General features: G+C 40.0%; 3 protein-coding genes and 1 non-coding gene across 6 annotated transcripts; 1 reads left to right on the forward strand and 3 right to left on the reverse strand.

The window, feature by feature from the left end:
• Positions 1-102: 102 nt before the first annotated feature.
• Positions 103-20,594, reverse strand: LOC148177419 (cholesterol transporter ABCA5-like). Of its 3 annotated transcripts, none has more exons than XM_088031862.1 (13): positions 20,504-20,594; positions 6,617-6,768; positions 6,103-6,276; positions 5,662-6,054; positions 5,203-5,616; positions 4,649-5,155; positions 4,313-4,603; positions 4,119-4,268; positions 3,937-4,072; positions 3,449-3,880; positions 2,043-3,397; positions 929-1,994; positions 103-883 (listed from the first exon to the last, which is right to left on the reverse strand). In XM_088031862.1, the coding sequence occupies exons 2-13, from the start codon at positions 6,713-6,715 to the stop codon at positions 783-785; spliced, it is 5,118 nt and encodes a 1,705-aa protein (XP_087887988.1). In that variant the 5' UTR covers positions 6,716-6,768; positions 20,504-20,594; the 3' UTR covers positions 103-782. The 3 variants fall into 3 exon arrangements, with proteins under 3 accessions (XP_087887988.1, XP_087887987.1, XP_087887986.1); XM_088031861.1 differs by having other exon boundaries at positions 2,043-3,412; XM_088031860.1 differs by having other exon boundaries at positions 2,043-3,880.
• Positions 8,616-8,688, reverse strand: TRNAR-UCG (transfer RNA arginine (anticodon UCG)). Its single transcript has one exon. It is a non-coding gene; the product is annotated as a tRNA-Arg (tRNA).
• LOC148177421 (nucleoredoxin-like) lies at positions 12,000-21,381 on the forward strand. The gene is made up of 5 exons (XM_088031955.1): positions 12,000-12,415; positions 15,567-15,949; positions 20,121-20,316; positions 20,364-20,454; positions 20,749-21,381. Exons 1-5 carry the CDS (start codon positions 12,068-12,070, stop codon positions 21,114-21,116), a joined length of 1,386 nt encoding a protein of 461 aa, XP_087888081.1. The 5' UTR covers positions 12,000-12,067; the 3' UTR covers positions 21,117-21,381.
• Positions 21,334-23,688, reverse strand: Cdc45 (cell division cycle protein 45). Its single transcript, XM_088031934.1, has 8 exons — positions 23,377-23,688; positions 22,973-23,332; positions 22,742-22,924; positions 22,306-22,661; positions 22,054-22,258; positions 21,617-22,008; positions 21,495-21,571; positions 21,334-21,446 (listed from the first exon to the last, which is right to left on the reverse strand). The coding sequence occupies exons 1-8, from the start codon at positions 23,425-23,427 to the stop codon at positions 21,379-21,381; spliced, it is 1,692 nt and encodes a 563-aa protein (XP_087888060.1). The 5' UTR covers positions 23,428-23,688; the 3' UTR covers positions 21,334-21,378.
• Positions 23,689-23,726: the final 38 nt, after the last annotated feature.

Consider the following 23,726-nt stretch of genomic DNA (forward strand, 5'->3'; position numbering starts at 1 on the left):
ATTTTCCGCTAATTTTCTCCCTACGGAATTGAAAGCCTGATTTACACCAAAATTTTTTCGAAAATTCACAGAGGAAAGTGGACTGATAGCAATGAGCTACACTTTAGCAATAAAATTTTTATTACAATTTAATTGATACATTTTAATTATTGCAGGAAAAGTAAAAACTTTAATGTCCATATCGTGACTACAGTGTACTCACTTTTGGGTAAGAGGTGGCGCTGAGACGTTTTGTCTGTGTGGAGCCCACTTGGAAAGTTTTCCGGGTGTGATTACAGTGCAACAAATAAAAATACCACCAGTGTCATGGTTCACCCTGTAGCAGTGTCATTGCCAACTCTTCCCCAAGCCCTCGCTGAATACACCATAAACTAATGATAAGTGTTGCCAACTGTGACAACAAATGAACACTTCATTAAAAGTCCCTAATAAACAAACTGCAAGCGACTATATACATACGATAGGCACTATTATATTTCTTGAAAATCTGAAACGGAACGAAATAAAAACATTTAGGCCAACAAACAATGAAAAAAAGTTACAATCAACATGTTATCGCTCGAGTAAATGCATATTTTCACACAACAATCATACAGTTTAGTTTACACAAAACTATACATCCCTCTTAGTTTAGGGTAACTGTACAAACTTAAATTCCCTAAAAAAACAACACAGTACTACTCAACAGTTTAGGTACGTTTTGAAAAATAAATAAATTTTGATTTAAAGTGGATTTTAAATATACCTTTCAACTTATCTAAATCACATGATTCTAAACCGTCTTATTCGCCGTTGACTTCATCGTAGTGCGCAAATTTCAAGAACACTTGCTCTAAAGTGGTTTGGCTGAAGCTGTACTCCTCGATGTCCAACTCCGTTTTAGCTGGAACAGAAATCGTTATTTGCGAAGCAACCCCGACAAACCCACCTTTTTCAAGTTGCATGAAACAGTTAGCTAAAGAAGGAACACTTTGCTGTGGAACGCTGAAGACGAGTCTATCCGCGAAACTCTCTTGAAGTGTCGCATCATGAAACAGTCCACTGACAAACTCCCGAAGTTCATTTGGGCGATCCCCGGAAGTTGAAGTGGGCGTTCTGTCCCCGCCCCTCAACTTCATTTCTAACGTGTATCCGGCTCCGTATAGGTTCTTCAAGTGTTGGGTGGAGCCTAAACAACGCAACTCCCCCTTTACCATAATCCCCACTCTCGAACAAAGAGCGTCGGCTTCCTCCATAGAATGTGTGGTCAAGATCGCGCCTCTAGACCCCTGGAAACTCGCCAGAATTGTGTCCCACAAGAAGCGCTTGCTTCTGGGGTCCATCCCAGTGCTGGGTTCGTCCAAAAGGACGATTTTCGGGTTGCCCACCATAGCCATGGCAAACGACAACTTCCTGCGGGTGCCTCCAGAGCACTGCTGCGCCTGCTTATCTGCGTGCTCGTGGATCTGGAGCCCGGAGAGGTAAAGATTCACGATTTTAGGAATGTCCCCGAAACGGACTCCTCGGATCGCCGCGTAACACTCGAGGTGCTCCCTCACGGTGATGTTCTTCCACAGCGCGTCATGTTGCGGACAATACCCTAGTAGTTGGAACGCATCGTTCATATTCGAGGTGATATTTTCACCCCCGATTTGTACCCTCCCGCGCGTGGGGGCGTCTTCTGCCGTGATAATCTTCATCGTCGTGGTTTTACCAGCACCGTTATGTCCTAACAAGCCGAAAACTTCGCCGGCGTCCACAGCTAAAGAGAGACTCTTAACGGCGACTCTGGTGGTCACGGGCTCTTCTTCGTGCTTGCAACAACACTCGCACTTGATCTCGCTCTTGGTGTACTCCTTGTGGAGGTTCTGCACCATGACAACCGGAGGGTTCACCACATAACAGTCCATCAAGTTCTTTACTTTTTGCCGCTCGGCTTTGACGTCTTGGTCTTCGTTCTCGCCGATGTCGCTCAGCTCGTTGATGTCTTCGATGGCTTCATCCACGTCGTGTTTCTGTAAAAACTGTTTTTAGAGCGACTTTGAGAGTTTGTACCAACTTACGAAGAACTTGAAGGCGTCTTTGACTCTCCCTCCACTCTTCTTGATGTCGATGATCATGAGTACAAAGAACCAGAAGGGGATGTTGAGGATGATCCCCACCACCATGACAATGATTTCGTCGGTCATGTAGTCCACCAACGTGAGAGTGCTGCAAGTGGAGTTAATATTGCACATCATGTACACCCTCTGGATGTAGTAGATGATGGCGTACGGGATATACATGGCGTTGAGGATCGAAAACAAGATATGAAGAACAAGCGCGGCTTTACCGCCTAACCTCAACATGTCCAACATGCTTACTAAGAAGAAAGGGATGCAGCCCAAGAACGTCGCAATGTTAGGAAGGATAGATTGAGCAGAATCTGTCTTGTCGAAGATGTAGCTCACGCAGGTACTGAAGAGGATGGACGCAGGGCAGTACAAGAAGGTGAGGATACTCAAAGTGACCAATGCGGGCCACCCTCTAAACGCCGGGATATCAAATAAAAGAATAATCAGAAGAAGCGCTGCGCAGATGAGGACCATCAACCCCGCAAGAACAACAAAGTACGTGACGAAGTACATGGAGAACGACAACCCGTTGACTCTCAACTGGTTCTTGGCTTTGATCTCCCGGTCGTACACCATGTCGATGGCGAGGCTCACCGGGACAAGCACAAAGATCATCCCCAAGAAAGTCGACGCGGAGAAGACACCCAAGTTGAATTCTTCCGGTTGCGCCGTTTGTTGAAACGGCAACGCCATGACTTCGATGGGCTCCCATTGACCTTTCATGATCCTCTCGGGGCTCATGAGGCGGTAGAGCCCGTTGCTGATCATGTTGATAATGACTGGTAAACTGTGTTGAGCGGTATCGTTGTAGATCACAGTAACGCTGCTTCTTTCGTTGCTGAAGACGTTAACATTGAGCGCCGCCATGTGGGGAGCCATGTCTAAAAGAAGAGAGAAGTTGCCATCGTACGGATCTATACTTCTGACGCCAACTTCACGGAGTTGCTCGTAGAAGTCATCGAGGTTCAGCCCGGAATTGTTGTGGATGGCGAAGGTGGTTTGGAGGCCGTACGTCGTCCCATTGAGCCCCAGTGGCGTGAGTTTAACTTCTATAGTTTGCATGCTGTTGAGGTAGAGTACCATCGCGGCTAAACCCAGAGGCAGCACGATCATGAAGTAGAGCTTCTGGATGTCGCGGATGAGGCGAAGAATCCGCAGCCGCAACAGAGCGATAAGAGTCTGGAACGCGCTCGGATGACAATCTATCTTCTCCAAGCCGATACCAGTGATGGGGGACTTGGTCTCGCTGATGATCTCCAAGCCTCCAATCTGGGTGCTCTCACCTCCGCCTTTCACGTCTTGGGCTGCAGCATTATTACCTTCATTTTGCAAAGACTGATAACTGGTACTCTTACTCTGAAGACTGAGACTCCGACTGAGGGCGCGGTTCCTCACCATCTTCTTCGAAAGGTTATCCATCGTCTCTTCCGTCTCTTCATCCCTCTCCAAGTGCAAGAAGACCTCTTCGAGAGTAGTCATGGAAACTCCATAACTTGATATGCCTAGTTTACTCGACTTATTGTTAATCTCTTGCTCGATCGCGGAGAAGAGCGAGGCAAAGTTATCCACCGCGTTGTGCGGAAGAATGAAACTGAGCTCTCGGCCGTGTCGACGCGCCTTTTCGGCTTTGGCAACGTGGGAAGTAACCAAACGGGTGATGGCGTGCTCACGACAGATACCATCGAGCACCAACGTCAAGTGGTAACCAATCCCAAACTTGTTCTTCAGGAACAGAGAGCTACCACAGCAGCGGATGCTGCCTTTGGACACCACCGCCTTCCGATCAGCTAGAAAAAAATTAACAAAAAATTAACACGTCCGGCGTGACAAGATGGCGGCGTACCCAAAATGTCGGCCTCGTCCATAAAATGCGTCGTCAACAGAATGACTTTGCCGTGCCTCCGGTTCTGAAGAACCGACCACATGTGGCGCCGCGAGTACGGGTCTACTCCAGCAGTGGGTTCGTCCAAGATGATGATCTGGAAAAGAAGTCTTAGTAGGAACGTGGTGAAGAGGAAGGCTTACTTTGGGGTCCCCGATGACGGCGATCCCGATCGAGAGCTTCCTCTTTTGGCCCCCACTAAGATGTTTAGCTGATGCGTTCGCCTTGTCTGTGAGATCAATATCGCGCAACGTCTTCATGACTTCAAACTCCCGCAAGTTTGGGGGAATCCCCTGAAAAAAAGGTCGTATTTGGTTTAACTCCGCCATGGTCTTACTTTAACGGCGGCGAAGAACTCCAGGTGCTCCTTCGGGGTCAAGTTATCGAAGAGGATGTCGTGTTGGGGACAAACCCCCGTCATCCTCCTTATCTCGTCCATGTCGTTCGGATCTCTGACGTCGTACCCGAAGATGTAGGCAGTCCCTGACGTGGGGGCTGTCAACCCCGTCAAAATATTGAAAAGAGTGGTCTTCCCAGCCCCATTGTGCCCCAAGATGGCTGTAATCTGTCCTTCGTATATTGTCAAGTTGATGCCATTGATCGCTTTAATTTCCGGTTTGCGACAATGCTGGAAAGTAATGATAGGTTTAGACTATTGACCGCAGAAACATACATGGAAACTCTTGAACATATCCACGATCCTGATGGCTTCCCGTCCTTTCATCTCGCGCGAAACGGGTTCAACGTCGACGTTGCTGTCTTCGCCGGTGGTCAACGAGCCCACGGAGCCCCCGTTCGCAAGAGGAATCCGTTGGACTGGTTTCTTCGAGCACCAAAACGACGGTTTGAGGCAGAAGAATGGGGAGCGTCTGATGCCGTGTTCGCTGGGGATCACGCAGTCGAGGTAGTAGGCCAGGAGGCCGTAGATAACGATGTCCAGGCCCATCATGATTAGGCTACCACCGAATGGCATACCTGGACCCGACCAGAGGTTGTCGAAATTGACGCCTTCGCCTTTGAGCTCCATCACCAACGCTTTGTCCATCGCGAGGGCGAAGCCCGAAGATGATATGAGAGAGACGATCCAGAAGGCTACGGAACTTGAACTGTCCACGAAGACTTGGATGAAGTAGAAGAGACTCATTATGTTGACGGCGAAGTTCCCCAGAATCCCCGCCGTCTGCAAAAAATGTTGAGTTTCTTGTATTGAGGGTTACCATCACTCACCCTCGACTTGTCGAAGAACGGCGTTATCATGAACCCGAACATGATGATGGACAACGAGTACAACAGCACTAAGAGAAAGATAAGAAGGAAATTCGTGTTTTGGAACACTTGAAGAGTGAACAACAGCACGCAGCAGATGATGGAGAGGAAGAGGACGAAGACCCCGTAGATGATGAACCAAGAGAGCCAAAAAACTGAGTCTTTAAGTCCCATGATCTTCATCCCTTCTTTGATCTTGTTTTCTTTCTCCCCAACGATAAGAATGAGGAGGTAGGTGATGAATTGGGATAAGGCCATCACCATGTAAAGAGGGATGATGACTCGGAAGGCCACCATCCAGTCTCCGGTGTGTGCTTTCTTCGGGAACATCTCTAGAGAGATCTTTGGGACATTGAGGTTCCTCCCGGTGTCGATCTAGAAGAAACATGAAGAAATGCGAAGGGAGAGTGAAGATCTTACTCTTATTTTCGTGTAATCTAGAAGAGCCTGCAGCGCCACGAACCCCGAATAGTAGTATTGATTAACAGGACAATTCTTCCCAGTTTCTATAGGAAAAACATTGGCACTTGACCAGAACTCTGAGGATTCCCTGCAAGAAGCCGGCGAACTATACAACACAGTCGTCGATGGTGTCTCAAAATGCGACGGATTCGAGCGAATTTTGTACTTTAAAGACCCCGTCACCGGATGTGGATCTTCAAAAATGACAGCTATAGGGATGTCCTCCGGTTCCGACCAATAAGCAGTGAGGAGATCTTCATTTGTTGGGAAAACCAGCCAATTGACTGGATGGAGGCCAGGATTGTTGTAACGCATTGTCTGCCATAGATCGTTGACACGTCGTAAAAAGTCCTAGAAAAAAAAATGATTGGCTGCTCGGGAGGTGGGGGCGGTACTTACTTGCGTTTCGTTATTGTTTGGTACTACGGCTACTGTGTGGTTTTTTAGCTGCTGGAAATAGGCGAAGAGGTCGGCTTCGCCGCGGGGGGTGTCCATCGCGGGGAAATTGGGGTTGGGGATTATCACTTTAAGGGCTATTAACACTCCAAGGGAGTAAAGAGGGAGAAGAACTTCCTGAAAAAAAAAACACAAATATTTTTACTAATTGGGACTAATTTACGAATGATACACATAATTTCGACTAATTTTTACTGTAATTAATAACTTCTTGTACTAATTATGACTAATTGATAACAAAATTACGCTTAGTCACAATTAATTCAGTTGAATTGAACTAAAATTAGGCTATACTAATTGACTAATTTTGACTAAATTGAGCTAATTAGAACTGGATGATGATGAGACTGGTCAATCTTGTGTAATGTTGTCAAACAAGTGTCATTTCCCCGTTAACAAAAGTGCCAGAACTTCTTTTTATAGTCGGATGGTCCCACTAAAGGTCCCCTTTTCTTACCGCCGTCGTTTTCCTCTTCTCCCTCTTCTTGAGCAGAATGTTCCTCTTCAACATCGCCTTCAGCTGCGCCCAGTAAATCGACACCTGCCGCTCCCCCATGCCGACGTTTCGTCTCTTACGTGTCCACCTTCAATTCACTATTATTTGCATTTCTGAAAATGTACCACAATTTTATTACAGATCACTGCCCTACGTCAAAATTTCCACATTGCGACTTCGTTACACCGCCACCGCCGCCATTTTCCCGTGGTGGCGGTCGATCACCGGCAAGAAAACGACGACGGTTCTCGGATGTTCTAATACGGATTCTTCGGGGTTGTCGGACGCATTCTTACGAAATCGAGAAAAGCTGGCGCGATTCTTTTCCGAAAAAAAGATAGTTGTGATCAGACGAGTTTAGGGCTGATCTGGTGGTGGTGGTGGCGCGATGACGGCACTGAAGAAAAGGGGTGAAGGGGCGGCGTCGGCGCAGAGGAAACGAGGGAAGAATGAATGGGAGGACATACAGGGTGGCGCTAAGTTTATAATCCCCAATTCGCGGAGGGTAGAAATTTGACAGCTGTTTGTGCGGCAAAAGTTAAAACTCGATATTTTCGTAAATGTAACGAACAAACCAATTTGTAAAATGACTTAATTTTGTAGGGACTAATTAATTTACAATTAATCATACAGAACTTGAATTATATTGAACAATTTTTTACCAATTTCGAGTAAAAAACGGTAAATGTTGCATTAAATTAGATTAGATAAACTATAATGAAATAATTAGAATAGAATTGATACTAATTACAATATTTTGTGACTAATTTTGAATTTAAATTATGTGCTATTCTAATTTAAAAACAGACAAAAAAAACAAAATAAACCACCCAAAAGTTAAAAGTCGAATTTTTCGTAAATTTAACAAACAAACTAATTTGTAGGGACTAATTAATTTACAATTAATCATACAGAGCTTGAATTATATTGAACAATTTTTTACTAATTTCGAGTAAAAAACGGTAAATGTTGCATTAAATTAGATTAGATAAACTATAATGAAATAATTAGAATAGAAGTGGTACTAATTACAATATTTTGTGATTAATTGTGACTAATTTTGAATTTAATTATGTGCTATTCTAATTTAAAAACAGACAAAAAAATATCAAAATAAACTAACCTAAATTAGTTTATTCAAACTAAAATATAAAAATTAGAACTTAAAAATGTTTTTCTTGCGCCACCTGGTATCCGGCATTCACCCTTCATCCCCTTGCTTAAAGATAAAAAATCAGATGTTCCTTTCACATAGCACCCCTCTGATTAGTAAAACAATCGATACAACAGGGTGCACAATGCGAATTGAATTATGAATACGACGCCGGACGTTGACTAACCCACCCCTAACTTACAACCACGCACGCTTTTAATGACTCATTCTCCATTTTTTTTCATTTCAACCCTAATTACAATCGATCAAATTATAAATAATAAATCTCAACTTCGATGACCTTGAGAAGAGTGCAGTTGTTGACAAAAATAATGACGTGTATAATGAAAACTAGCAGACATTACTTCAGTCCGGTGCTGTACACACCCCGGCGCCAAATTTAACCGAGGGAGCGTCGGAAAATTTATATCCGGTAGGCGTCGATACTGACGTCATTAATTTTGATATTTGATGGGCGGTAACGTGATTAAGAAAAAGGTGGGTACTCACCTTGGACGTTTGTTTTAGGTTAGTTTGGACAATTGCCATAAATGTCACATTTCCACAGCCTACGTAACGTAATTTATTTATTTTTATAATTTGATTTCATTCATAAGAATGTCGGACGGGAGATAAATGTGGGAGTGCGACTAGTGACGAGAATATTATTAGAATGACCGGAAATTGTGACCATGAGATGGGTCTATATGGGTGTGAAATAAATCAAAACGAAATTGGACGCGACGATGGTTATTGCAGTAAATATTTATGACTAGATTGTTTGAAAAAAAACTGAAAAAAGTGAAGCGACCGTGACAGGACTCGAACCTGCAATCTTCGGATCCGAAGTCCGACGCCTTATCCATTAGGCCACACGGTCTATACACGAACGCTATGTTAGCGAGTAGATCAACAGCACCTACCGCTCTAATCAATATTTGTTTAAAGTAGGCAACCAATAATACACTCGTGCGCGGAGTGTTAAAAACTACCCCAATTTTCTCGTTTTAAACAGTTTATCCACTACCCCCAAGTAATCTAAAAAAGTTTTCCCAACCCTTAAACGTACTTTAAGCCGAACTACAAACTCGAAGACCAACCCTAGCAGCCCAACCACTAGTGTAAATTGGCTAATAACCTCCCGGAACTGCAAATGAGCGGAAGTTTCCTTAACTAAATTAGCTCCCGGAGTTTCCAGATGAGACATTTCATTTCGAACGAAATAACCAAAGCGGCTCCCTTTGTTGTTTTTCCCCATTTTAAAGTTAATCAATCAATTGTACGGCTGCTCGCGTAATAAAATAAAGTTTGTTGGATCCGAGACGATTCGATTTCCGCCCTCAAACTGCTTTATTTAAGACATTCCGTCTCATGAATTCGCGAAGAGATATGTGATAGCGTGAAAAAACGGGGTTGTAAATAAACGAAGTTATAGAGGTTGCCGGAATGTAAATGGGGGTGATGGAGCAACCCTTTCCATGTTTGGAGAAGAAAAATGGATGAATGTGTCATGAAGGTGAAAGTATAATTAGACACATCGATATTGAGTTTGAAATAGAGTCGCTTGCAATAATCGTTTGATCAAAAATTTATCAATAGCCCGAAGCACACTATAAAATAAATTTCCCATTTACACTCTTGGCTCTGCTTCTGCACTAAATTCACTCTTTATGATGGTCTTTAAGGTTTTTATGGATGCATATAATGCGTGCTTTAGATTTTATGACGTGTATTTACATTGGAGATGGCCGTGCGAAAAAGCAGAAACTGCAGGCGATTGCAGTTAGTTTTCTGATGGAACTGCTTTGTTGCATCGGCTGGCAGCACTGGTTTTATTACGTCTACTAATCTTGTTTAAGTTTCATTTAAGCTAAATTAGAAAATTAGTCACAACTTGTTTGAACTAACAGTTAAAAATAGTTTCAATTTGCTTAATTTCATGTTTTTATTTTAGTTTGAATTATTCGAGGCGTTTAAAATAAAAAATTAGTCGCAATTAATCGGAAATAATTGAATTAATACCAATCGCGCCGTTTAATTAATCTAGTCTAATTTTATGCAGTTTATATGGCATGGTTTAGACTATTTTAGTCAGAATTAGTCAAAATTAGTCATAAGTAGGCGATTAAAATTACTCTAAACAAGTTTAATATTCTATTTTTTAATATTAAATATTGAAAGGTTGAGTAAACAAATATCGTTTAGTAAATATTGGATTAGTACCAATCTCGTTACATTCATCAACTTCAATTTGTTTCAATTTAGTGATGTTTAGTTTATTATGGCTTCGTTCAGAATATTTTAGACCAAATTAGTAAAAATTAGTCACAATTTAATTAGTCTTAACAAGCTTAATTTTCTATATCTAGAATAAAAAGTTTAAATAAAGAAATTCGTTAAGTTTACAAACTTATAAACTAATGCAATTAGTTGTATTAGTCACAATTAATTGGATTAGCACCAATCTTGCTTCATTCATAAAGTCTAACTTAATCCAATTTAGTAAAGTTTTGCTTTTTACGAATTAAGTAAAAATATTTTAGTCAGAATTAGTCAAAATTAGTCATCATTTGTCTAAATTAGTTGATTCAAATTACTCTCAATGAATTTAAATTTCTACACTTCAGTTTTAAATACTCGACAAGTTTGAATGAACAAAATTCGTTTAGTTTTCAAACTTACAAACTAATAGAATTAGTCGCAATTAGTCAAAAATAATTGAATTAGTACCAACCTCGTTCCATTCAACTACTTAGTTCAATTTGATTCAAGTTAGTAAAGTTTAGCTTATACTTATTACAGCTTAGTTCAGAATATTGCAGGCAAAATTGGTTACACTCTTCTGAATTACTGAATTAAAATTAGTCGCAATTGGCTTAAGTTTATTGTAGAAGTTTAAGTAAATCGAATTTGTTTAATTTTAGAACTCTCAAATAAACTAAAATTAGTCGCAAATAATTGAATTAGTTCCAATTAGCCGGTCTTACTTAAGTCACTTTAATAATGTTTCGTTTATTATAGCTTAGTTCAAACTATTTGGGTCACCATTAGTAAAAATTAGTCAGTTTCTGAAAGTTTTAAGACTTTTTCAGTTCTACGACTATAATTTACTTCTCCGCAAAACTTCCATAATCTATAGATCTAAGCGCAGACTATCGGTGACGCTAAAACGGAGACGAAAAGCTCATTCCAAAGCACTCCTTGATAAATTAATCCAGCAACGAATAATTGCCGCCACAAAAAGTCGATTTCAACTGCGAACAGTTGGCACTCGACTCTTTTTATTTAAACTTGTAAAATAAAAGTTCGCTCACAGTTAAAAACTTAAACTCTTCCCAACACAAAAACCGACGAGAAATGTAATGAATAAAACCCCCTTTCATGTTCTTAACAGAATTACCAACCTAATAAACGGTCTTGGAACATTGATGAAAGGACCCTACAAAATGTGCTTCTCAATTACAAGACGCGATGCCTTCATTAACGAGGATTTTCCTCCTATTTATTTCCGGGATTATCTTATCCTGCGGGATGCCAGGATTATCCCGTTTTTTAGCCGGATCGATACTGTTATAGGTCCATGTGTGGAAAATTTCAACGTAATGACAGATGATTTATGCGCTTTTGTTCGTGTGGTGAATACTAAAAGGTTTTTAAGGCGGTGAGGTCGGTTAATGGCGTCGCGACGCTAAGGTAATTGTGTTGTATTTACACACGATAAGTAGCAGATTGGTCGTGGAATATGTAGTGACTTTGTTTTTATAGAGTTGGGAAGTCGGGCACGAGTTCTTTCACTCCACTGAAGCTCATGAAAGGGAAATAAAGAAAGTTCTTTAAAGACGAAAGGATTTCCGGTTAACATTACAAAGAGCTTTAATGTCCTCGCGATAAGTTTTTCGCGTTCTCTGATGACTTTCTCAATTTTCTTTCACTTCCTTTGTGTTGTCTCAAATCGATAAAAATGAGAAATATGCGGAGGGAAAATGACAAAAAGCAACCCTTGCATTTTCTACAAGTTGGTACGACTGAAGGTGTCGTCACTTAACCTCAAACTGTCAACCAGGCAGTGCTACCACCTCAGAGTTATTATACCTAGCAATGACAGCCTCGTCGTTACTTTCGAAGTAAAATAGCACCGCACTTTGGTGATCCGCCTCCTCCCCCGGCCAGACAAGGATGATCGATTCCCCCCATGCGCCGGCGTCGCGACGCCGCCGCGTGCTCCTTCAGTCGATCGTTCGCCGTCGCGACGCTATGCCATGGCTCACAACTCCAAGTGGCACGAGCGTCTTTTCGGCAAAGAACTTCTTCGTTACGACGGCGATTTCGACGTCGTCGATACGTACAACGTCCTTCGCGACGCTCACATCACCGGCGTCTATTTCTCGTTCGCCAATATCAGTCAACAAAACGACGACTTCGTGAAGAAGTTGCGTGTGTTGTACGAGAGACTCAACGCGGACAATTGTGAAGTGAAGAAGTTGGAGGTGGTGCAGGTGGTGTTGTGGGCAAATAATGACGTTTTTAGTGATTTTGAAAATAGTCACAGGGGTAATTTAGTGGGGATGCCGTGGTTTGCCATTCCGTTCAGTGAAATTGAGTTGAAGGTGAGTGGAGAGGAGGTCGGGAGAAAGTTTTTCTTGTTTCTTTGCGAGGAATGTAAACAGAGCGGGTTTGCGCGGCGGAAATCAAAACAAAGGAAGTTGTAAAATTATGTATAAACAGGAGAAGTTTGGTGGTATAATTAAGTTTCTTATTAGAAAATAGAAGTTTCTAGTTGTTTTGGCAATTTGGTAAGTCCTCCAACGTAAATAACTACTTTTATTATCTAGGTATATGGGAAAGCTAGGGACCCAAGTTGAAACCTTGAGGAACACCCAAATTAGTCAAATTAGAATTGAATTAAACTGGAATAATTAATTCTAATTAAATAGAGGAAAAAGTGTTTTAAATTGGGAGGCAAAAAAATTAATTCAAAATTAGTCTTAATTACTTAAGCTTTTATCTAATTTCGCTTAATTAGACAAACTTTCACATAATTGGGTAAAAAAAAATTGGCTACGTTCGACTAAATTCGTTATGGCAACCTAAATTTCCCTAAAATGACACTAGTTTAGACATAAATTGCACATAAATTTAGAAAAAATGAGTCTAATTAAAACTAAATTGAATTAACTTTGACAAAAAATAGATAAAACTAATTTAGTCTTATTTGGACTGAAACATAAGAAATTTGCGTTAAATTTGGTCAAATCATCAAAATTTAACTTAATTATTAATTAAATCACACTTAAATTATTCAAATTTGAGAAGCAATTAACAAAATAAACGTAACGTAATTAGGCCAAAGTGGGCAACCTAAAATTATATTTTTTAAGGTAAAAACTAAATAAAAGTTCCATTTAATTAATTAAATCAGAATTAGCGAAATTGATCTGGACGAGTTTAGTCTAAATTTAACCTTGATAAGCAGCTATAAAATTAACTTAGTTAGCACAGAATATTATCATAATTAGTCAAATTCATTTAAAATAAACAAATTTTAGCTAGTTAATTAACCCAAAATTTGACTTTGGCAGCAGAAATTAGCCCAAATCAGAAAAAATTTGACTAATTTTGTCTAATTTGGTCTAAATACATAAACTTATTAGACTAAATGTGGTCTAAATTGAACAAAATTTCATTAAATTTGACAAAAAAAAGTTAAAATTCGGCTATATAGTTTAGTCTAATTCGGACAAGAAAGACTACGATAAATTTAGTTAAACTTAAATTTATTAGATAAGAAATTAACAGGTTGACCGACTAATTAGTGAAATTAATATAGTTGAGTTTACAGTAAATTTAACTTTAAAAAATTGATATATTTTTATAAAAATAAAAAAAAAATGAGTCAAAATTACAAATTAAATTTAAATAAATTTAATCAAATTAGAACCAAGGTGTAGGTAAATTTACTTAAATTTGATTTGAAGAAACTAAATTTAGTCCAAGTTAGTCCAAATTAAACAAAATTAAAGTGAACAGAGTAAGGTGCACGACATAGTCTAAATTAGACAAATTTTTTCTTATTAGGCTGTGTAAATTAAACTAAATTGAATTATGCTACCTCTTACGTAGGTATATTGACTAAGTACTCCAATTAATATCGCAGAAGTAATAAAATCCATCAAAATTTGACTAAAAATTGTAATTTGAATAAAAAGTTTGAAATAATTAATTTAGTTCAGTTTAAATGAAATAATTTGTTTGTGAATCTGTTATTTGAATTAAAAGTGTTTAAAACAAACTAATTAGAATAAATTTAATCAAACTAAAATCAAAGTGTAAATTTGCAAAAATTTAACTTGAACAAACCAAACTTAGTCTAAATTAGTCCAAATTTAATTGAAATAAAGTGAATCGGATAAGGTGCATGACATAGACTAAATTAGACTAAATTTTTTTCTTATTAGGCTACCTACGTAGGTAAAATAACGAAGTACTCCAATTAATATCGTGGGACTAATTAAATCGATGATAATTTAACCAGAAAATGTAAAATTTTAAATTAAATAAGTTTAGATTAAATAATTTAGTTCACATTAAATGGAATAATTTGTTTAAGTCAAAACTTGAATCAAAACTGAAGAAGACAAATTACCCATAATTGCTTAGAATAAATTTAATCAAATTAGAACTAAGGTGTAAAGGTGAGTTGAAAAAAACAAATTTGGCCCATAAGGAACACAATAAGATACACAATAGTCAAAATTAGACTTAAATTAATTAGGCTATAAGGCTACGTAGTAGTCCAATAAATCGTATTGGACTAATTGAATCGATGCTAAGTTGACTAGGAATTGTAATTTTGATAAGAAATCTATTGAATTAATCTAACAGGATTTAATGAAACCAATTTTAGCCTAAAGTAGTCCAAATTTACCTAAATTAAAGTAAACAGGATAAGATGTAGTAGTCTAAATTAAATAAAATTTAATTAGACTGTATGGCTAGGTAGCACTCAAATGAATCCTATTAGACTAATTATTACATCGATGCTAATTTGACTAGGAATTGTAATTTTGATGAGAAATCGATTGAATTTGCACCCTTGAGGGAATTAAATATTTACTGGCGTTTTCAAGTCTAACACCGCCTAAACCCGGCTCTAATACGAAGCCTCCCTTTAATTAAATTGCGAGCATCCACACACTTGATCGAAACGCTTCATCCCTCATTTGAGTGCGGCTTTCCAACTACCCTTTGTCTAAACTTGAATTCGATTAATATAACGATTGGGGTCGGTGTCGAAAACTAATTGCAGCGCTTTACTTGTCCGAATTAGGGCAGAAAAATGCGTTTTTTTGCTTGGTAAGGGTGAGATTTGCGTTGCGGTTAATTGAGCGGACGTAACGCACACAAAGGGTTGTTTCCATAATGTCGTTGACAAACTAACCCTTATTTGTTTTACTGCACTTCAGTGATTTCTTGAACACATTTCCAGCAGACGATGAAGCTTGTTTACATTTTTTGTTGGTTTACCGAAAAGCTTCTGGATCGCACGTGTCAACAGATTACGCAAGGAAAAAGTTAACCCTCAGATCTAGTTTCGAGTGGAAATAGAAATTGCGGCCCTTCTTATATGCGATCTATAAATTCGGACTCGAAGCAATTTTCCGCTCACGTCGCAAAGGGGCGGCGCGTCACGTGCCGAGGAGCAGAATTGACGGGAAACGAAATTGTCACCTGGAAAATTTCATTCATTTCACCTTTCAGACGAAACTCTCCAGAAGGTACCGAATTAAATCAGGGGTACCAACCCTCGTCCTCCTCGACCGCGACGGAGGAACAATCAGTGTCTCAGCTCAAGAGCGCCTCCTCGAAGACCCCACAGGCACCTCCTTCCCCTGGAGGCCCCGCCCCGTCGACCAGGTCCTCAAAGACGTGGTGCTCCAACAAGGGGGCACCTACTCCACTGAGCACCCTTCCACCAAAGAAGATCTGCATTACAACACCCTCCCCGATGCAGTCCGAGGGTTTTACTTCTCAGCAAACTGGTGCCCCCCCTGTCGCGCGTTTACCCCCCAACTGGCTGAAGTATACCGGGTGATCCGAAAACGGGAACCGGGATTCGAGATCGTCTTCGTTAGCAGTGACAGGTAAGGGAGATAAGCGCGAATTTGCCGCCCCCGGGGGTGGGGGTGCGTGCAAACATTAATTATAAGTTATGGTGCACGTCGACGGGCCTAGTAATGGGATTGCGGCATTAAGGGGATGACACGTATCGTGTACAATTAGGGGCGGCGAGTGGCAAACATTGTAAACAAACAACGGGTGGGGGCGGGGGCGGCGCGAAGTGGCAGGGTTTGCTACTAGATGTAGTGTTATGATGATTAAAGGGTGAGCGCCGTGGACACTGGATAAGTGGTTTCAACGTGAGCGGAAGAAAATTCCATTTTCGTTATTAAATTAGAAAGAACACGAAAAATGTTAGAACTGCTCTGAAGAAGAATAAAAATAAAAATTATAATTCCGCGACTCCAAAATAGTTATTTGTGTACCAACGCCAAACAGGAGAAGTTTGGTGGTATAATTAAGTTTCTTATTAGAAAATAGAAGTTTTTAGTTGGGTAAGTCCTCCAAAGTTAATAACTTGTTTTAGTATCTACATAGGGAAAATCAGGGGCCTAATTTGGAACCTTAAGGAACACAAATTAGTCACTACACAGAATAGAATTTGATTAAACTAAAATAATTAATTAATTAAATGGACGAGAAAGTGTCTTAAATTGGTAGTCAAAGAAATTATTCAAAATTAGACGTAATTACTTGAGCTTGTAACTAATTTCGCTCAATGAAACAGAATTGGGTAGGAAAAATTTGACTACGTTCGACTAACTTCAACAAGGCAACATAAATGGCCCTAAAATGAAAATAGTTTAGTCATAAATTTCATATAAATTTATAAGAAACGAGTCTGATTAAGACTAAATTGAATTAAAATTGTCAAAAACTAGTTAAAATTAAATTGATTTAGTCTTATTCGGATTAAAACATAAGAAATTCGCGTGGAATTTCGTCAAATCATCAAAATTTAATTTAATTGTCAATTAAATCACACTTAAATTATTCAAATTTGATGAGCAATTAACAAAATAAACGTATCGTAATTGGGCCAAAGTAGGTAACCTGAGATTACATTTTTGAAAGTAAACTAAATATGAGTTCCATTTAATTAATTAGATCGGCATTAGCAAAATTAATCTGAACGAGTTTGGTCTAAATTTAACCTTGATGAGCGGTTAAAATTAACTTATTGAGTACAGAATGTTATCATAATTAGTCAAATTCGTTTAAAATAAACAAATTTTAACTAGTTAATTTAATTCACATTAATTATAGATTTTTTTTAAATAGTTTAAATCGACCAAATAAGATTAAATTTAATTAAATACGTACGGCACTGACAAACCAATTCAAATTAATTTATTTAGTCAAATTTGTACCAAATTTTGCTTAATTAGGCTGAATACTGAAATTTGACTTTGGAAGCAGAAATTTGCCCAAATCAGAATAATTTGACTACTTTTGTCTAATTTAGTCTAAATACATAAATTTAGACTAAATGTGGTCTAAATTGGACTAGATTTAATTAAATTTGACAAAAAGAAGTAAAAATTCAGCCATTTAGTCGGACAAAGACAGAAAAAAAATACGATAAATTTAGTTAGACTTTAATTTATTAGAAAGAACACGGGAACTGATAGAACTGCTCTGAAGAAGAATAAAAATAAAAATTATAATTTCGCGACTCCAAAATAGTTATTTGTGTGCCAACGCCAAAAAGTGGCACTTTTTGTCCGTGAGACACACATGTTTTTTTAGGCGACATCATTAAATTTATAACAACTGAATAATTGTAAATATTTATGAATCCTTTAGAAAAGTTCGTATTTTCTTTATTTACATTTGCAGTTTCGGCATGTGTAACTTCACAATTTATACAAGGTGTTTATAAACGTTTCTAGCATCAAGCGTGGCTTTGGAATTCCTGTCATACACTATTCTGCCGCTTTGTTTTCATAATGAATATAACTAACTTAAAAATTATTTATAATGTTCCGTACTTCAATGACGTTTTAGTTACAGTTTTGTGCCCAAGTGTTCGATTTTCAGGTTTTAAACCACAACTGGAACAGTTTATTTCTCAAAACTTACTTTGCTTCATGTTTGAGGTTAACTGCAAATGTCAGTTGACAAATCGAAACCCACATTTGTAATGAGCGGCAAATTTCTTTGACATTTCATAGCCACCCTTGATGCTAGAAACATTTATAAACACCTTGTATGAATTAGGTTTGATGTGCTTTTTGATGTTGTTGCAGCAGCACTGCTAGATATGTTCATTTTCAATAATTTAACACGTTTTTATTGCACTTTACAGCAGTTTTTCGATTTGATTTTACCAAATAATTATAAAATTGGGGATAATATCGGTATCTTGATGTAATATGCAAAACTATGGATAGATGGCGCCACCATCGATCAACCAAAAATGTTTGCGACCAGAAAACACTTCTTTTAGGCCGCTTTTGAGACCTAAAAATCCCATTTTCAGTTTAAGTCGCCAAAAAAAATTTTTTGAAAAAAGTGGCTTGAACGTTTATTTAAACGTCCCAGTCGTCCGTTCGTGTTAAATAAATTAAAAGGCTAAGTGTGTCCCGGTCCCCCCGGGGCCGTAAATTTCGCCTCTTGATATTTTAAACATAAAACTGTAGCGTTCGCGTGTCTAGAAACGGACAGGGTGCATTAACCCGGTTATCACATGACTCACCCCCTGAAGAAGATTAGGGGTAATTCGCTCCCGAGGGATGAATCGCGGTGAAAAATTTAATCTCACGTTCAGTTATCCCAGACTGTTTTAAAAATATGACAAGTTAAAAGAAAACAAGAACATCCCCTCGGAGTCCAAAAATAAGGTCAAGTCGTAAAAACGTTTTAACGATGTCATAAAATGTTACTTCGACTTCTTGCCTTCATCGGGTCCGTTGTAATCTTGGGAATTGGTCTTGGGCTCGTACCACCCCCGAGAAGTCGGGGGTGGAGTTGAATAACTTTGTCACGGTGTTAATGAAATATTCAAATTTACACGCTCATCAGAGGAAGAATGGCGGGACGTATTAAACCGTGGGGGCGGCGGGATCGGGTTATCGCAGTAAAGAAAGTAAACTGAAAAAATTAAAACAAGACACTGATTCATTTACAAAGTGAAATCAAGACGATAAGAAAAAGGGGAGAAAAAATTTATGACAAGGGGTTGATGACACGCGAGTCAAGCAAGGGAAATTTAAGCAATTAAACGGAGATTTTCGTGAGATAAGACGTGTTTGTTTATTAAAATTGTCAGTTTTTCCCCGTTTTTAAAACCGACACTCTTTACCCGTACACCCTTAATTTCCTAGCGTCGAGCACTTGCTACATTTCCACCCCAAAACAAAAAGCTAAGCGGGGATGAATTGCGTAATAGTGGAGGGTGCCAAATGGACGAGAAATTCCGCCGCTTTTAGATTGATAAAAATAATGTAAGTCGTAACGGAATGAGAGGAAGAGAAAACGCCGCATAAAAATTCGAGTGGAGCTTATTGCAAAATATTGGAATTGGGGAGGAATTCGGGATGATTTAATCCGTGACCTCGCGGCGCGTTTTTATGATTCTTGCTCGGAGTTCAGTTCGTTTAAAGACGTTTTCAATTGCTTTGCTCTTAACTTTCAATGATCACATTGAAGCCACTGTTTGTGGGAATTCATTTTCTTTGAAACGCTGTTTTGAAAGGATTTTTTTGAAAATATGAGCACGTAGAAGCGTCAAAGGATTCGAGACACCAATAGTATGAGACTTCAAAAGCAGAAAACCAAATTTAAATTTGGTCTCAATTTTTGTATTGATAAACATTTTTCTCATATGTATTTTCACAAAAAAAAACAGATTAGAATGTAGTTTTTTGAGTTCTAAGTATGTAGGAATGTCAATGAATTCGAGAGGTCAAAACTGACATTTTTTTTATACCTCCACAAATTTCCGAAATTGTTTTCAATTTTCCAAAGACGTTTGATGATCACATTGAAACCACTTTTTTCCAAACTTTTTCAAAATTTCGGATTTTGTCTATTTTCGCCAACTTGACAAAACGTGATCCTAAAACGACACTTTCCTTACGTGAAATAGTCCAAGAAATCCACCCCCGCCCCATTTTTCCCCTATCTCTAAATCACCGCCGCCCCACTTTCTGATCACAACTAAACCACTAAAACAATCCTGCTAATTTGCAGAAGTGCCGAATCCTACGCCTCCTACGTGGAAACTATGCCCTGGTTGACCGTCCCTTGGCAACAAACCGCAGTCAGAGCCGAACTCGCCCAACTGTACGGAATCCGGGGAATCCCCACACTGCTCCTTTTAGACCGCAACGGCCACATCATTACTATGGACGCCAGGACCGAACTAGCCGAAGACCCCATGGCGCAGGTAACCCAAAAACTCGTAACTCCCCAAAACTGTCCGTTTTTTTCCAGAATTTCCCGTGGAAGCCGCGCGCTGTGAACATCCTGACCGAGCGCTTCGCCAACAAACTCCACGACTACCCAGCGATCGTTCTATTCGTCGGTGAGTTAAGTCAACTTAACCTAGATAAGCAACTTCACTGAAGACTCACCGCCAGCTTCCATTTCTGTTAGTTTCATGCTTTTCCTGCCCGTCTCTCTTTCTCTTCCGGGTTGCACTAGCGCGGCACTTTTCCGGTTTTGGAGGAACGAAGTTCGATCGTCTTTTGTTTATAGTTGCGGGGTTATCGCGTGATGTTGTTACGTTGATAACACACTCCGCTCTTCGTTTGTTTTAGTAATTCAAGGTCGTGATAATGTAACTAATGTTTTGATTTTTTTTGTTTTTTTGGGTCAGATGGGGAGGAGACCGAACTGCAATTTGCGGAGTCCGTTTTGTCACCCGCCGCCGACTCCTATTACAAGAAGCACAACATCAACTTTAACTGCGCCCCTGAAGACTTCTTCTCCAATTGCGAGGACGATCATTATTTGCAATTTTTGATTGGTTTGGATTCGGAGACAAGCGATATTTTAAGGGATTTGATTGGTTTGGACGATGTGGTGCCCCTCCTTGTTGCTATAGACATCCCCAATCGGAGGTTTGCTGTGATGGAGTATGGAGTGGAGATCACGGTGGACACTGTGGGCGACTTTGTCGAGCGGTTCCAAAAAGGAGAAGTTAAATTCATCGATATAAACGAACGAGTCGTAGACAGGCAATAGTGCAATATTAGTTTGTTATAGAAAGGGGGCGGGGCACGTGTTGTTTTCAAATTTCGCGGTAATAAAACCAAAGTCACTGGAAATATCGCTGACATAACCTCACTTTCTAGTCAATTTGACGTTAAATCAACAAGACACGTGCTCCCCCTCAAATAGTATTTTTCAATACTTTTATAGAGTTGTGGGGGGTCGGGGTACTTCGTTTTAGCGAGTTGATGGTATTGTCAATTTATTATATACAAAATAAATAAATTATGTACAGTCATTTATCGAACAGAGCTGTCAAAGCGTCGAAAAACCGGGTCCTGTCCTTGGTAAAAATCTCAAAATCTGTAAAATCAGCGTTACCAACCATGAAGAACCAACAACCCTACATACATGACGTGTCGATGTAATCCGACGAAACATCGTAGTTTATATTTTCCGCGGCTTCCTCGAAGGCGCGCCCCAAGTTACTACAACAGGGAAGTTAGAAGAAGAAGCCGAAGACTTGGTCTTACTTTTTCGGGGAGGTTTGCCGCAACGGGGGGATCCCCAAAACAATACAAGTGCCGGTTTCCAGGTTCCTGGGCGCTGAAATAATCAAAGGGAGATCAGGAGCGCGTTTGTTCCGGGACATGGAAACGTAGGCTCTGAGGATAAACTGGGCAAGCAGGAGGAGAATGTGTTGGTTGGAGAACATATACCAGTCCAAACTCCCCTCTTGGACAATAAAATAGACGAAGTTCCCCGCCGTTATGATCTGTTTCATATCCACAGCCCCCTGCACCGTCTTAAACATGGTCTTGGTGATAACTTTGGCCCTCTCGATGGCTTTATGGAGGTTCTCTTTGCGATTACGTTGAAGGCAGTCCAGCGCGAGATTAAAAGACTCCTCCGGGTTGTCTTTAGGCTACAAAGAAACGTGACTTTCTGAGTGTCGCGCCAAGAAACGTACCGAAGACTCCAGTATTGCCAACATCGCGTAGACGATATCCGAGGCGGAGTAGCGATTCCTATACCCATACTGGAGCAAAAACGAGGTAAAAACCAAATCCTCCAAATTGTACTTCTCGGCGAGCCTCTCCACGCTCTCGTGGAACTCCTTCCGCAGCTGAAGATCCATGGATTCGAACGCCTGTTGGCTCTGAGCCAGTGGTAACCTGAAAGCATCTTCAGCGACTAGCGACAACAACCCCAAATTTCGTACCCCATGTCCGCCAGCAGCTCGTAGAGTTTCTTGCTCCCGCGATGAGACCACAGCTTCATTTTACACGCCGTGAACATGGAGTACTTCAAACTGGCCTCCACCGACCAGTGGCGGTACAAAACGAGTTTCAAGTCCTTCTCATAGGAGATTTTAAGCGCGGTGGACATATCGGAGTCGTTGGAGCGGTTTTTTAACCGATTGGAATGCGCCTGGAGCTCGCCTGTCGTTAACACGTAGTCGGTGTTCTCGATTTTGTTGAGGAGGTACTGCTCGGTGATGGCAACCACTGCGAGCCAGAGGAGGTCTTTGTCGTCTTTATTGAGGAGCCACGCGAGTTTGAACATGGCCACGGCGCTCTGAAAGAGATCTTGCCGAGAAACCCCAAAAAACCGCAGAACCGACCGTCCTGAAACCTCAACAGCGCGTGTTCACTTACCGCTTTCGCATAGTAGGTGTACTGGGAATATTCGGCGATGATATCAAACCTCCTTTCTTCCCACAGTCTTCGTTCTCGTCGTTTTAAAATTGCTTCTTCATTCAGGCGCCGCTTCTTCGCCGCTCTGCCTTCATCTTCGTCTCCACTACCCTCTTCTTCTTCTTGTTCCTCCTCGTCCTCACTCTAGAAGAAACGAGCGGTAAAACTGAAGCATAAAAACCAGAAACTCACGTCGTCTCTGTACACGTTATTAAACTCAGGAACGTCTAAATCTTCCTCTGGGTTCCACAACAATCGAACTTGTCCATCACTGTAAATATTGTCTAAATGCGTCGGTCTGTGAGCGTCAATTATAAAAAATATTGCGTCGTCTTCAGGTTCAAACAAATCCACTAAGTTTAGGGTGCCCCCACAGTTCAACAGTACAAAATATTTCACATCAGAGCTATTTTCACTATAAGCACGCTTCAGGTCTTCGACTCCACGAACGACTGAGATTGTATAAAGAGTTTCTTTGTACTTAAGAAGGTTTTGGAGGATTTTACAAGCGCAAATACTATCGATGTCATAGTGGACCAACAACAAAATTCGCTGAAAACCGAAATTATGAATGAAACTTTGATTATAATACTCACTTTTCCTGTCAGAAACTCGTAGAAATCATTTTTCAAGTCTGTAACGTACATTTTAGACCAAATGAAGGGTTAAAAGTTGAACATCTTAACCTAGAAAAGCGCCAAAACAAACGAACCGTTAGACGTGGGGGAGAACAAAGCTGCCAACCGTAACACCTGTCAATTTAAATTAATTGATAATATAAGAAAAACACACGCGGAAAACGTAGGAGTCTGTGTTAAACCACCAGTGCTGGTTTCTTCACGTGAAGAAGAAAATTGTAGAGAAAACGCGAGTTTTTTTTACGATATAAAAACCGAATATCCCTAGATTTTTCAAATGATTGCGGTTAGGCAACCAACCCGACATT

The sequence above is a fragment of the Gnatocerus cornutus genome, chromosome 3 (genome assembly GCF_029298725.1).
Source record: "Gnatocerus cornutus isolate USDA-ARS CGAHR chromosome 3, icGnaCorn1.1, whole genome shotgun sequence".
NCBI lineage: Eukaryota > Metazoa > Arthropoda > Insecta > Coleoptera > Tenebrionidae > Gnatocerus > Gnatocerus cornutus.